The sequence below is a fragment of the Xiphophorus couchianus genome, chromosome 12, assembly GCF_001444195.1.
Source record: "Xiphophorus couchianus chromosome 12, X_couchianus-1.0, whole genome shotgun sequence".
NCBI classification, from domain to species: Eukaryota; Metazoa; Chordata; class Actinopteri; order Cyprinodontiformes; family Poeciliidae; genus Xiphophorus; species Xiphophorus couchianus.
In genome coordinates, this window is record NC_040239.1 from 9,933,244 (window position 1) to 9,949,239 (window position 15,996).

The 15,996-nt window shown below is 37.4% G+C and overlaps 1 protein-coding gene across 2 annotated transcripts in view; it reads right to left on the bottom strand.

The window, feature by feature from the left end:
• The window catches only part of slc23a2 (solute carrier family 23 member 2), a 45,899-nt gene that overhangs the window by 5,600 nt on the left and 24,303 nt on the right, over positions 1-15,996 (bottom strand). For both annotated transcript variants that reach the window (XM_028032881.1, XM_028032880.1), the window contains 10 exons: positions 13,099-13,256; positions 9,409-9,497; positions 8,521-8,591; positions 5,463-5,644; positions 3,968-4,088; positions 3,363-3,519; positions 2,170-2,317; positions 1,962-2,067; positions 1,231-1,498; positions 779-874 (listed from right to left, as the gene is read on the bottom strand). In XM_028032881.1, coding sequence (XP_027888682.1) covers positions 779-874; positions 1,231-1,498; positions 1,962-2,067; positions 2,170-2,317; positions 3,363-3,519; positions 3,968-4,088; positions 5,463-5,644; positions 8,521-8,591; positions 9,409-9,497; positions 13,099-13,256 — 1,396 coding nt within the window. The remainder of the gene's footprint in view (positions 1-778; positions 875-1,230; positions 1,499-1,961; positions 2,068-2,169; positions 2,318-3,362; positions 3,520-3,967; positions 4,089-5,462; positions 5,645-8,520; positions 8,592-9,408; positions 9,498-13,098; positions 13,257-15,996) is intronic.

The following is a 15,996-nucleotide window of genomic DNA, read 5'->3' on the forward strand; positions in this document are numbered from 1 at the left end:
CTTGTTTTCTTGGAGTTCCATTTGAGTTGCTAGGTAACGGGCTGGGGTTGGCTGGGGTTGCTAGGTAACGTCACAGTGCAATGTCAAATGTAATTTATGGGGAGGTTTTTGAAATGGCTCATTTTCCAAAGACCAAGAAACATTTTCTTTTGTTGTTTTTAACTTGTTTGCTCAGTGTCCCCAAGTGTTTTGAAAGGCATTTTTTCTATTATATAATTATATTACATAGTATTATTATAAAAGATTGAATTTTTATGTTTTTTTTATGTATTACTATAAAAGATTGAATTTTTAAATGTATGACCAGCTACTCATGAACTCCGTTCTCTACTTTATTGTTTGGATCTTCAGAGCTTGACTTCAGGATTTGAACAGAGAGCAAAACAGCTAGAAGGAAAATGTTTCCTTGTGTTTAGAGTAAACTGCATCACAAAGGGGTAATAAATAAATGCCAAGAGTTTTCATGAACCGACTCTACCCCACCGACCCAAAAGGGTTGTTTCTTTTTGTTATGTTTTATATGAAGGCTATTATTTATAAATAAAGCAGTTTTGAGTAAAAAAGAGTAAAGATGCAGATCTGTCCATTGGTCCTCGGAAGAATCCTCACCAACAAAATTAAAAAAAACATTTAGCATGTTCTGCATTTCTATAAATGCCATATTGTTATTTTTAAAGATTTTTTAATAGTTTTGCAAATCCCAAACTACCTTGTTCTTGTCATAATTATCACCCACATACTTCCTCCTTATGGAGTAAAAGGTGAGTAAAACTCTTACCAGGTATAGTATTGTCCAAAATAAAGGCAACACAACCTCCAACAAACATAGCAGTGGTGAGCAGCACGTTGAGCACTTGGTCGACTTCAACTATGCCTGAGGAAAAGAAAACAGACTGAGCAGCTGTTTGATTTATTGTAATGAAAATATAAGCATGAATTTCTTACTGGATCAAATTATTTTAGGTTTTCTAATGGATTTTATGAGGATTTATCAATAAAATGAAAGGAAAATGTTGCTTTAAAAAGGGGTGGTGTTACAACCACCCCTTACATCTAACCACTAGATGTAGGGTTCATACACTTTTCCCCACAGTGAAATTCAAGACCTTTTCAAGCATTTTCAAGGCAAACTTTAACACTTTTCCAGCACCACACATTGGAGATAAAAACAAAAATATAGCCTGAGTAATTAAGCCGTTAATAAGAGCTCATGAGAAACGTTTAGCTCACCGGTGACCAGCGGGTTCTGTTTCAGGTAGCTGGGCAGCATCAGACCGAAGAAGATGGAGAAGCCCAAGACGAAGAGGTTCCTGGATGAGTTGAGGTCAACAAACTGAAGGTTGGAGAGTCCCACCGCTGTGATCATCCCAAACAGCGTGCAGAACAGAGCGCCCAGGACCGGGTCGGGCAGAGAGGCAAACAGGGCACTGAATTTACCCACAAGCCCCAGCAGCAGCATCATGGCGGCACCGTACTGGATCACACGTCTGCTGCCCACCTGGAGGGGGAAACGGTACCAACAAAATGGCTTTTACAACAACTGTTTGTCTATTTTGCTCATCTGTATAAAGGACAAAGAAAAAAAAGAAAAGAACAAAAAACGAAAAAAGAAAGACGGGGAAGAAAAAGAGAGAAGGAAAACAGAAGAAAACATCAAGACAAATAGAAAACAGAAAAGAAAACAAGACCAAAAGAAAACAAAGGAAAAGAAAAAGAATAAAAGAGAAAGGAAACAAAGAAAGAAGACAAAAGACAGAAAAGAAAAAAGAAAACAAAGGAAAAGAAAAGAAAGAAAACAGAAGCAAGAATAAGCAAAGAAACAAGAAAAAAGATGAAAAAGACAGAATACAAGAAAGAAAAGGAAACAAAAATGAAAGAAATAAAAAAGGAAAACAAACAAGAAAGAAAGAAAGAAAGAAAATGAGTAATCCCAGACCTCATCAAAGGTAGCGGTTTACTACCTTTGTAATTCCCAGGACACCGATATTCGGACTGGAGGAGGTGGATCCATTTCCTGTCCCAAAAACGCCGTCCAGCACACAGGAAATGCCTTCTACAAATATTCCCCTAATGAGCCAGAAGAGAAGCATCACGGACACATCTGTGTCATGCTGGCCATTAAATCCTGCAGCCGGAGCTTTAAAGACAGCAGCAGCAACAGCAGCTCACCGATTGATGGCGTGGACCGGAGGTGGAGGAGCGCAGGAGAGGCGAGCGCAAGCGTAGTAGTCGCCGATCGACTCGATGATGCTGGCCACCACGGCGCTCATCATGCCGATCACACCTGCAGCCGTGACGGTGGGAGTCCCCCACTGGACTGCAGACGAGGAGGGACAGAAAGGATCAGAGCTCCTCCAACCACTGAAGGTGAAGCTTCCCACGTCTAGGAAAACAAAAACTAATCCCAACGCTCCACATCTATTTGTGTAAAACTGCACCACCTATGCTGCTACACAGAACTTTTTGACATTTCGAGTTTCATTTTTGGAGCAAAAACAAATAAAAAAACACATAAAACAAAGTTTTCAAACATTTATTGTGCTGAATTATTCTATCAATTATTCTGACAATTTATCAAATAATAATTGCCACATTCGCTCAAGTTTTTATTTAGAATATGAGAAATACATTAAAAAAATTAAAAGAAACAATTCAATAATTTTTTAGATAACCAAGTAAACATTTAAATTTTACTGGAATGTTTACCGTCCAATATTTAGAATATACTAGACTAAAATATAGACCAATATTTTTAGATTATAAAATACTATTTTATTTTATAGTCTAAAATACAATAATATTTAGACTATAAAGTATAATCTAAATTTTTAATTGAAAAATTGGAATTTAAAATGTGAAATTTTAAGATACAAATTTATATTAAAAATGTTAAAGTTTTAATTCAAATTCTTTTAGTTTAATTTTAAATTACATTAATTTTTACACTAATTTAATTTTTTTATCTAATTAATTTTTTAAATATTAAAATATTAAGTTTTCATCTAAAATTAAATCACAATTTTAAATTTAAATAAAAACTTTTTTATTTTAAATTATTCAAATATCCATCCATCTTACATTTTTGGCTTAATTACTGCTCTGAATATATAATGTTTTCAGCAACTGGCCTTTTGAGTCTGAATGATCCCGTTAATGACTAATCGATTACAAAATTAGTTGATTATTTAAATAATCGATTCATCACAATTAATCAGATTAGTAATTTCAGCTTCAGTGTTCTGTAAAACAACAGCTGCGATTCTGAACCTTAAAGCTGACCAATATTCCCATTTATCCTAAATACTAAACCCGATATAAGAAGTTTGTAACTCTCTCTTTCTCTCCATCTTGAAGAAACTCACAGGGATAGGGGATCTTGAACCACGGCGCAGCTTTCAGGATTCCCTGACGTGCATCAGTGCGGGCGTAGAAACCGTACTTGTTCTCCTCCGGCGGGAAAACGTCAGTCACCGTAAAAATGAAGCACAGCAGCCATGACACCAAAATAGCCATAATGATCTGCATGCAGGGGAGAACAAAACCTCTTTTAGATTCACCAGAAGAGAAAAACACATTCATACCTGCCAAATTCAAGTCCTGAGTCTTAATTCTTATTAAATGCTAAATAATATATATAAAAAATCTGATGCACAAAAGTGTCTTAAAGTACCAGTTAATACAACTTATTAAACACTTTCTGCATAAAATCACTGATATCCATTGCTCCATCTCGCTCCTGGCTTCTGAGATCACAGTGAAGCATCTTAAATGAGACACACAAATCAGACAGACCTGTGGTGTTTTTAATTATTTGGCCTGCAGAGGGGATAAAAGGACTGATTTACGGAGGCCGGGGGAGAATGAGATTACTTCTGCTGAATAATTTGACTTGTACGAGAACAAATCTTTAAATAAAACAAGGTGAACTCATTACAAGGGAAAAATGTTCAGAAAAACGAATACCCACCGGGAACATTTTGAAAACCTGCAGCCTGTAGGACGTCCAGCCTTTCTTGGCTTTGTAGATTGGCAGGGGGAAGTGAACGTTTCGAGCGTATTGAGAGAAGAGCAGCACCAAAAATATAGTCCTGCAGACAAAAAATACCCTTCAGTCAGATAATAGGGCCTCGTTATTTTCTACACTTTCTGTTCCCCAGTGTGAGGAGTAGTCCTATTCGAAGATGTTCCATTTAGTCCTGAATGCGTCACGCCACAACTCCAGAGGATTCGGCGCAAATCAATTATCCTAACAGCCTGGGAACTCTGGCAGCTACAGGCGCATATCCTTATCCCTGCAGAGCGAGAGCAGAGGCCCTCCAGCCAACAACAATGACACGGCAGGAACTGATGTCACACAACCTCAACATCAGAAATTGCACCAGCTACCTTCATTACACCGTTCTTTTTACAATAAAAATATCCAGAAAGTTCTCGGTTTGCACCAGAAAACTGGTTTTACCAGAAATGCTTCAGATTATACGGACAGATGTAGACTCAACTTTTATTGTTTAAAACTCAGGCAAATCAGGGTTTCTGCAGGTTTCACAAAAACAAATTTGATCCTTTTTAAGACCTTATAAGATAATTAACAATGAAATTTAATGCCTGTATCATGACAGAAACGTACAAAAGAAAAATCACTCATTCTGTATAGAAGTATTTCCAAATGTTTTAGCTCAGAATAGTAAGAGAAGTGAGGAGAAGATGAACGTCATCCAGCTAGAAGGTGATACATTTGCACTCATGACTGACTCAAAAGAGCTAGCTATGGTACATTTGCAGCTAGTTAGCGGTAGCCACAATCACCTTGAGTCACAAAACGGCTGACAGAAAAGTTCCACAAGAATATATATATATATATTTGCGATTAAGTAGTCCTGCGATGTCAAAATGCAAAATATATGACAGGCCAACTTACATTTTTTATTAACTTAAGACACTTTAAGGCCTTAAGTTTAGATAAATGGATTTAAAACCTTTTAAGTATGCGCAGACACCTTGCTAATTCATTAAAGCATTCAAACATTGTAGTTTTGTGAAATACACAAGTTTTGATGCAGCTGAATAACTTCTTCAACCTAGTGCAAAAACATACAGAAACATAAAATTTTTCTAAATTGACGTGTTTCCATCAAGTACATTTATTTTTGCAATTCCAATTTGCGCAATTTAAGGTAAACAAAAATGCAGCTACTGATTTTAATAGTGTGCAGTGCTTTAGCTCTCACTGTGGTTAACTGGAGTACCAAAGCGTTTAGGGCATGAAGCGTTTCTTTTTAAGATCCTGCTGTCTTCTTCATGTTCTACTAAGGTGATTTCTTTAGGTCAGGTAGTATCGAGTCAGATGGTATCGAGCATCAGTTAATTGATGTTTTAACATATTTTTACAGTCAGGTTTGTCTGAAAATCTTTTTCCCCTTTTATTCATAAATTCTTGATTTGCATTTTGAATCTGTGCTTACAGGATGGCGATGCCCCAGTGTTTTCCAGCCCTCTCGCCAGCAGCCTGGAAGCCTGAGAGCCCGATGAGGGCCACGGTGGGCGTGATAGTTAGGGGCCCGATGTACTTCAGCAGCATCCCAGGCAAACCCAGAGCTCCGATGCAGACTTCGATCATAGAAGACACAATGATCGCACCCTGGATCTGTGAAAGGTTGGAGAAATAGTAATTATTTAGTTATTTAGTTATAAATCAAACTGCTCTGCTCAGCTACAAGCTAATGGCTATTGCAGCTGAGCAGAGCTACAATATAAACATTTATATTAAGTTTATATTTTAAACTTAATATAAATAACCTGTTACTTCACATTTTTTGGTGCTGATTGCTAAATAAACATGTTTAGGAAGAGAGGATAAAAAAACTTTAAAAAAGAAAGAAAATCTTATTGTTTCATACCAGATCTCATTTAAATCAATTTTTTCTAAAACAGATTTAGATTTTGTGCGAATTGTGTGGATTTGTGGAAAAACTTAAGGGACCAGAAGGTTGTATAAAACGCTCCGGCGGGCCAGATCAGGCCCCCGGGCCTCGGGTTTGACACACGTGTTAGTTGTCATACAAACAGATCTCTGCATTAGACTCACTTTTCATGAGAAATGAAGTATTATCTCAATAAGCTCAACAGAGCCGTCTGCATCTGTACAGTTTATTGCAGATGGATGTAACGGATCTTTATAACAGACTTCATTAAGTTAATATATAATGTCAGAAATATTCCAGTTATCATGTGGTTTTTGGAAAGTGGTGAAGCTTTAAAACTGCTTTCCATCTCATGATTCAACCACATCTCAAATAATCAGATGTGTTATGAGGCATTTGAGTGAGAAACAGGGGAAGTAATTATGTCTCCTGTTAAAAATCCAATCAAAATGAGCCGTGGTTCTGTTGAACACTTTAAAGCAGTGGTCTCCAACCGTTTTATTACCGCGGACCAGTCAAGACTTAGCAATTTTGCTGCGGCCCAGAGTGGGAGGGAGGAGAAACCGTCAGATAATGCTTCTGCATTTGGTGTTCCCGCTGAAGCCATTTTTTTTTTTGCCCCGATTTTCCCTTTACGACAATCTTACAACGTCCTGCAGTGTGTGGTGTGTTACGTGGTGGTGTGTTGAATATGCCCGATTTTAGATCGGGCATATTCAACATTGTCTTGGCCCGATTATCTCAGCCTGTGGGGTTTTCCCTGACTGGGAGCGAGAACGCAGCCTGTTGAATGTGACAGGTAGCCAATCAGAAAGCGCGGTGATGTAAGCATGGGGAGGAATCCCAAACAGTCTTTTATAAAAGGCCTTTTCTTTTTTATCACTTAAATGAGTGCACAAACTATCACTACTGCTTCTACATCGTCATCCGTGTTTGATTATTCTAAATTCACGTATGGTATGTTGGGGTTTTTACTGGTTTTTCTTCTGGAATCGGGATGTTCGTGAGTGGAATCGGTTCTTGCGTGGTGTGTTGCTCCTGCCATGTGGCTGGACACACGAACCAATCGAACCTGTTGTACTTTTATCGGCTCTGTGGTCACAGAGGTTTGGAAAATCGACTGACAATCCTTAAATCGTGTGAACCAGACTTAAAACTCACAAGCTCCTCTCCTCTCATCTCATCTCCACCACTGCCCTAACGAGCTCTGACTTTGGTCGCTATGGTAACGTTTACATATCCCTCCAAAATAAGATAGAGATGCGCCACAAAAAACGAATATTTTACTTTCATGAAAATTTTACCTCACGATAACAACTAATGGGAGCCCTGAGCTTGTTTCTCTGCAACGAGACGGTCCATCTGGGAGTGGTGAGAGACAACGACACCGGAAGTGTTGCTTATGCACGGGCTACTGTGGCTCTTTGGTAGAGTAGTCGTCTTGCGATCGGAAGGTTGTAGGTTCGATTCCAGCTTCCTCCTGCCACATGTCGATGTGCCTCTGGGCAAGGCACTTAACCCCAAATTGCCTACCGATCTGCGTATTGGTGTATACATGTGTTTGTGATTGCGACTGGGTGAATGTGACTCTAGTGTAAAGCGCTTTGAGTGGTCAAAATGACTGGAAAAGCGCTATATAAGTTCAGTCCATTTACCATTTTTACCATTTACGCACAGCGAAGCAGTTTGAAGCTTCATTGCCTCATTAACGAGCCGATCACCATATCGTGCAGAACTTGAAATGTGGGAATCACCTATAAATCCATTCTCCTGTCTCTTCTCTGGGCCTTTTCCCCTCGCAAAGAAACTTTCCAAAGAATCTGATCAGTTTCTTACTCATTTTGCTGCTTGTGGCTCAATGTTGGCGCGCAAGAACCGAGAGAATCCGGTTAAAGGATTTTTACAATAAAAGATCCTCCAGACTCAAATAATACATAAAACGAAAAATATTTAATTATTTCTTGTGCGGCCCGGTACCAGTCCGCGGCCCGGGGATTGGGGACCACTGCTTTAAAGTACACACTTTAAGAAAAATACTTTTTGTGAAAAAATATGTCCAGTTTATCAGAGTCTGCTGTTCTAAACTAAACATTTACTTTACAGCTGTAAATATGGACACTGCCTGAAGGAAAGCCTGTACAAACATCACATTAATCACATTTAATGATCAAGAAATTACCATAAACTGCTGCCATCATCATCATCATGGAATCGATGTTCCAGGTAATGACCCCGTTAAGTTCCTCTCTCTTCCCGCTTCATCTTAAGCATTTTCCCCTCCACTTTAAAATCAGTTTTGTCTCATTCGCGTCACATAAAGATCAATTACTGAACCGGCTCATGCAGACTGGAAAGGTTAACTCAGATTAACTTCATCCAGCACATAAAGACAAACCCTGCAGACATATGGAGACGGGGATTTCTCCATCACAACAAAGTACGTTTATATTAGGTTAGGAAAAACCCAGGACTGAATTATAATTCTGTTGTGTAAAAAGTTGCATAAAACGTTACTTAAGATAATATAAACAACCTCTGATTTAATCTTTTGAAGCTTATTTTGTAATCATTTAAATTTCCCTCTTCTCCTTCGCCTCACCTCGCGTATCCTGGGGTGCCAGATGTCCTCGGTGTTGAGAAGTTCTGTCCCGTTCAGGAACGGATGCTCTGCTGAGGTTTGAAGAGAAACGGATCATTAAATTATATATTTAACAAACAAAACGTTTTATTAGGAGCAGGGTTTGTACACTTACAAAATTCAAGCACTTTTCAAGCATTTTCAAGATAAAATGTAACCTTTTGGAGATAAAAAGAATACAAATACACTAAAAAAAAATTTTATTCAGTATTTTATTTATTACTGTTATCAATGATTTATTGTGATAGTATTTTACATTACAAGGTAAATTAAAACAAAATGTCTCTCTCTGACCCATTAAACCTGAGTGCTCAAAGAACAAAATACTAATAAAAGAAATCCCCAATTTCAATAACTGTAAATACATTACAATCAATAAGTCATTGAGCAATTCAGAATAATATTAATCACACTGAAACAATCCAAACACATTGCGTTAAAGTAAATGGCCTTCCTGCTCAAATTAAATGTTTAAAAATAATCTACAAAGAAAATCTCTTCAGAATTTTCTTGCAAAGTTTTCTGGCATTTAGCAAAAATAAATAATTTTGATAACTAACTTGCCTAAAAACAAGAAAAGTTTAGTCTGGTTTAACTTCAGGCAGTGAGATTTTTTTTTTTATCTGTCTTTTAGATATATGAACATATCAGATTTCAACTGTAAAAAACATTTTACAAATTTGGGCTTTTCATAAAATGTTACATTGCTCTTTATTAACAAACTGCACAGTTTGTAACCACTTTATACGGAAATCAAGCACTTTCCAAACACTAAAATAAAACATAAATTCAAGAATTTAAAGCAGCAGTACAAAGCCTGTAGCAGAAACCGAAGGAAAGCAACTTTACCTGTGCTGTTACATTTCCATTTCTCTAAAGACAGAATGGCTCTGGCTGGTGCAAGGAAAGCAAACGCACTCGCCTGGAACAAAGGCAACCTGGAGGAGAAAAACAAGACAAATCTGTGTCAGAAAGGCATTTCAGAGATGTAATAATTGGCTTGTAGAGGCGCAGCATGTCAGAAATGTAGACAAAGTGTTCATACCAGCCCTGCTGTAACCATTTTTCTAAAAAAGCTGATCACTGTTGAGTCTGTGCTACTAAACGAGGATAAAACTCTCATTATGACACAAAAAGTAGTTCTTTCTGATATTTAAAATCACTCCTTTTTGTAAAACCAGCCTTTAGGAGTTTGAAAATGATCAAAGTTTGCAAATATAATGCATAGGACTGCAACTAACAATTATTCTGATGATTTATCTGATTAAAAAATTCACCACATTCTGTTGATTTTTCATTTTACTCAAGTTTATTTTATTATTATGTTTAAAATGCACATAAACAAATGATTCAATTCATTTTAGAAATTAGGAGCTAAAATTATCACCTAAAAATCATTCCTTGATGCTTGATTATTGGTAGCAAATACAGCTAAAAGAAATCCTAATATCAACCTGTGAGAAGCTCAGCAGTTTCTGCTCGACATTGTGTAGAGAAGTTCTACGGATTAGTTTTTTTATGGATGCAAAAGGTGCTTAATAGGAGATTTTCCTACAGAAATTCAACCAGGTGAAGGTCCACTTGAGGAGTTATGGATAAAACATAATTACAGATAGAGAACATTTTGTTTTTATCTTTAGTGCATAACTGTACAGTTTGGGCCTTTCTCGAGTCTGTTTTCTCTAGTTAATGATTAATCAATTACTAGTTGTCGATTATTTCAGGAATTGATTCATCATGATTAATTGTTTTAGACCATAGTATAATTAAAAAACATCTTGTTAAATGATTATCTTGGACATGATATGTTTCAGATAGAACATAAAACACATTTCTGTGTTAACTTCTACAACTACACAGTTTTATAAACATTATTTATGCCCATATTCAGTCAGGTTCAGTATCTCCCTCTCTGCTTCAGTGGCATTTCAGTAAAACCCAAAGACAGATGGAGCCCATCTTTCACCTCAGAGAGAGATGGTAAGCTGCTGATGTGACAGGAATGCCACAGCCAAAGCCTGTGACTGGAACCGAGCAAAAGAGTCAGGAAAGGACAACAGCTTACATAACTTAAATCGAGCACCAACACCCTCTGACACACTTGTTTTTCTTCCTCTTTTGGCCCAACACTTTAAAAAACAATTGTCCAATTCTGACCTGGAAATGTGAATGAATTGCTTTCTCTGAGTTGGGAGATCTGACTCACAAAAGAAACAAACTTAAATGGGATCAAATATGCTGTGCAAAAAAATCTGATTTGGGTAAAATCTAATTATAAACAATAAATCAAGCATTAAGATGTATGACATCACAACAAGACATTGATTGTAGTTAAGGATAATGCCCTTGAATTAGTTTAACTTCACCGGAAGAGACGTGAAATGGTTGACAGTGCCATGTGGAAAATAAAATCAGTTTCTCCTTCTCACATCACCTTCACTTCATTCCACCACATCGGCCAGATTTTACTTGATGTCCGAACTGCAGATTTTTTTTAAACATAATCCTTTCAACTGTGACACGCAAACATGACTGTAACAAAGCATGTGATTCAACAATGAGGTATTTCCAGATTCAGTTACATGATTAGCCTAAAAATAATAACTGCTATGTGACATTACCAGTTGCCATGGTTACTCCCTCCCTTTTCATGTGTTAGTTTCTTGAGAACCATGTCATGCTGGCAGTAGATGTAATTTTATTCCTCATTATCTAGGTATGATATTCGTCATGGCACATTCTTCATGTGCAATGACGAATTCATTCATTCATCAACCAGGTCGCTGCGGTTGATGATTTTCTTTTGATAACAGACCTTCATGATGAAGGACATGCAGAGACAGTCTTCCTATCAGCCTTTACATGTACAGTGGCTAGAAAACAGTCCTTCAGTGTTCTTAAACTTTACTACAACTTTATTACAACCACAATAATTCAGTGTTTTTTACGTGATGATGATTATGAAATGAGTCAGAGCATCTAGTCTTCAGAAGTCACTTAAAGGTGATCTATTATGCTTCCCTGAACAGGTTAGGAAAGGTCAATGTTCTATACAAAACATGTTCACTACATTTTTTGCACAGAGTCACTTAATTAGATTTTAGTTTGGTCAGTTCTGCCCATTTTGAGCTCCTTTCAGAATGAGCTGTTTATGGGTCTCCTGTCCCTTTAAATCCAGATAAGCTGCTGCTGGCCACGCCCCCAACTCAACATTTACAGCTGAATGTGAAAATGGCCATTATACACCATTATATAACAGTACATCTTAGAAAAGCAGATGTGGAGTCTCCTGCAGAACCAACAAGAAGGCAAGCGGTTTCACTTTTCCAGTAGTCATTGTAGAGCTGACCAAATGTGCTGGAGCTCAGCATGGGTTGCTACGAACGGGCTACATTCTGGAGGTTTTTGAAACAACACATTTTCCAGACACCATAAAACGTCAACTTGTTGCCAAAAAAATAGGTTAATTTAGGCAATTCACAGGCATTTGCTTGGAAGATTTACTTTCCGAAAGACAAGCTTGCACACTCATCCAGCTGCTCTGTGAAGTCCTAACAGGTTTGTTGGAAAACTTTCAAGAGCAAAAAACGTCATGAAGACCAAAGAACACATCAGACAAACAGAGAGAAAGATATGGAGATTTCTAAAACATGTTAAGGTTATTATGCTATATAATGTTAAAAACATAATATGGGACAGCTGTATATTAAAGTTTATTCCTTATTTTTAATAACTACTGCAGTCTTTAAAATTACATATCTGCTCACGATCACGAAAACTTGTTCCAGTTCCAACAAATGTGAGTGAAATTTGCTCACTTTTTCTGTTGTTTACTTTACTTTTAACTGTAAACTTATTACAAAATATACCAAACATCCAAAAGAGACATCTCTGTTGATAAGAAAAAGTAACTTATTAGATGAAAAATAAGGATGAGAAGCAGATAGTTTAAAAACTTTTATGCTAAAAAGATTAAAACCTGGAGGCACAGAGTGGAGGAAGGTTAGATAAATGTTTGTAAACAAACCAGCAGAAATATGTATTTGTGTTGGAGAACAAATCTGTGAGAACTAGGTCACCTCATTTTTCCTGACGTGTGTGCACTTGTATTTCTGAAAGTAGGTCTTCCAAGCAGTTTCTCATAAGCAAATGCCTGTTAATTTAATTTATTATAGCTTTGGTTCGCTCCACTTGCCAGCATGTGATGCAACACTTGAACGACACGCAGCTCGCTCCCTGAATGGCTGTAAATCTCCTGTGTTTAGTTTCAGGAATTTTATAATTTCACTTCCAAGTTTATGAAACACAAGCTGCTTTCTCCTCGGCAAAGAGGAAGTCCGAGTCTTAAAGGACAACAGTCACATGAACAAAACAGGGAACTTCAAGTAATGATTGAATGCTGAGTAGACCCAACAAAGTTATGCTTACACACTTATTCACACCACAGAGACCAAAAGAGGAAGGTGGAGGAAGAGGAACGTGATGGTGGCATTAATGGCCCCCCAGCTTTAGGAAACTGTAAGCTGGACTGTTGGATACCTGCAGCCCAGTGTCGTTTGAAGCAGGGTGGTGATGCCGACACAGAAGAAGATGGTTCCGATGAGCTGACTGGTGGCCCACTGATCGAAGCCGACGCACATGGCCTCTGCGAGAAGGAACGGGACGGCGATGGTCCCGCTGAAACACGTCAGGTAGTGCTGGGGAAAAAAAGACGTCAGTCACAAGACGATCAGTTGAAGCTGCAGTAACTTTCATAAAAAACATATTTACATATTTGTTAAAGTCATCACCATGTTGTGACATTATAAGACAGATAATCTGAAAAAGAAAATTGTGCTCCTCTGTCACCAATCCGAGCCAGGAGGAGGGTCTTAACGCTGTCAGTCATGTTCATGTATGTGCTGCTTAAACCCGCCGCTTTTCCCTGTGCTACGTGTCTTCCAGTTAGCAGGGCCTGCTGTGAATGCTCCAGCTATTTAGCATAGCCGCCAATAACGGCAGTTAAACCGTTTTCCTGAAACTGTAAATTGTTTGTTCTGCATTAGCACATTTAGCAGCACATTCACAAGATTGGTTGACAGCGGTAAGACCCTCCTCCTGGCCCTGATTGGTTATTTTTGACCAGGAGTGGTACTTTTCTTCAGACGGCAATGGTAGCACTGTGAGGAAGAGGAAGAGATTAAGCTTTTAATCCGTCTCATATTAAATTGTCACAACATAGCGACATTTTTAACAAATTCTAAAAAATATATTTTTGCAAAAGTTACGTACTCCACCTTTAACTGGAATATGAAACAAAGGTCACCCTCCCACAGTGAAAAAAACAACAGTCGCATCCTCACATCATTGAGACGCCGGGGTGGGTAGTAATTAGTTACATTTACTAAGTTACATTATTTGAGTAACTTTTTGGAAACAAAGTACTTTTAGGAGAGGTTTTACTGCAACATACCATTCAGTTTTACTTGAGTGATATTACTGTGAAGCATTGATACTCTTGAGTAAAATTTCTTGCCACTCTATTGACCGCTAGAAACATTACTGAATGAAATTGAAGTTTGTTTTAGCAAAAAAATGCATCAGAGAAATACACAGCTTCAGTTTATGTTTAAGTGAGGCCTCTTGTTTGCAAACAAGCCTGGTTATTCTAATACTAGTTTCCATCTACAGAATCCGCACTGTAAACACACAAAATCTTACCAAGTATTTTTTGTCCAGTTTCTATTACAAATAAATTAACTTGTAACATGGGAAAAATGTCTTGCTACAAGTTATAAAAAATCTCCTAATGGAACTAGTACTTTTCCATTAATATTAAGGAATTATTGGCTGAAAACAAACTCCTGCAACTTGCTAAAAAGTTACTTGTAAGCTGGTTTTGTCTTATTTCAAGTGTACCAAAATACTTTCACTAGACCAAAAAATACTTTGTAAGATTGTGTTTTTTCAGTGTGCTGAGCCATTTTGAGATCAAGAAGATACAGTAAACACTGTATTTGCCCTGTATCAAGTTACATATTAAAATTTTCTTTTAAGTATTCTGCTCAAAATATGCGTTGTAATTTTCTGTCTAATGCCATCACTTTAAACAATTAAATCAGATATTATGATCAGTAATTTACTTTTTCCCAGTATTTTTACTGAACATCTTTTTATTCTTACTCGAGTAATTTCTTGGACGGCTACTTTTTACTTTTACTTGAGTCAAAACATGTTGAAGTTGTGCAACTCTTACTTTAGTAAGAGTTTTTGCTTCTCTATTAATCTCTGTTGCGACACACACGCACGGGCGGGAGTGTGTGTGTGTGTAACTGACATTATGAGGGCTTCTGAAAATCCACATTATATTCAAACTTGTGCAACCACTTCTTGTTTTAAAAGTCACTCCTGTGGCGTGTGTAGTTGCTCTTCTGACCAGAACTGTATAATTAACTAAAATAATTGCTAAAAGAATTAGCTAAAATCAGGACCACTTCTCTTATAAAAATGTTCATGTCTGTACCAGAACATAACTGGACTAATCAAGCCACACCTGCGTGATTTATTTGATGTGTGTGTTGAGTACACTCAGCTCTTATTCCTGGCATTTAACTGGAAGATTAGTAGCCTGAAGCTAAATGCTTTAGAGCTGGATGGAACATGCCCAGGAAGCATTTAAAGGTTGCGTTCCTCAGAACTTTCCAACCCAATTCGTCACTAGATGCAAAACAAAAGAAAAAACTGCTGATAGTGCAAGTCTTTATTAAAATTACGTAAATCTGGGTGCAAAACATTGTTTCTATATAGTTTAAAGACTCATCATAAACATGGACTGATCACCATTTATCAAAGAACATCTCAAACTGAGGACAGAAACATCTGGTTACAGATTTAAATAATTTGTTTTACTGGAGTCAAACTTATCTAAATGTTGAAAGTTTTATGCATTTATTTTGTTCTGCTGCGGCCTAGCCCAGGATACTGTTGTAAATTAGTTTTTTTTAATCCTAGCAAAAGAAAGGTTAAATGAAAAATAAAAAATGAAATAAACTAAGAGCAAGGTACAGATACATTTTTTGCTGGTGACAGAAAAACAAAAACAAGGGTGAGATATTGTTGTCAACGCTTCAATCCGCTATTTTAGAAACAAAATTCATTTATTTAAACAGCAGTTTAGGACTTATTCCATGCGGGTATGTTTGGTAAACATAATTACTGTGTGGTCTTTGTAGGGCTTTGCACTCGCGTCATTTGTACATTTGTGAGGTTTAGGTCATCCACCTCACAGATTTGAGGCATAAAGGGGAGATGACACATGACAAAATGTCCAATGTCGGACAAAACGACGCTGAGGTCGCTTGGTGGCAACATTAATGTGACGACTGATGGAAACAAATCCTATTTTTGAGTCGGTGCTGCATGGTTACGTGCCGAGCGATGGGAGGAAAAACACTGAAC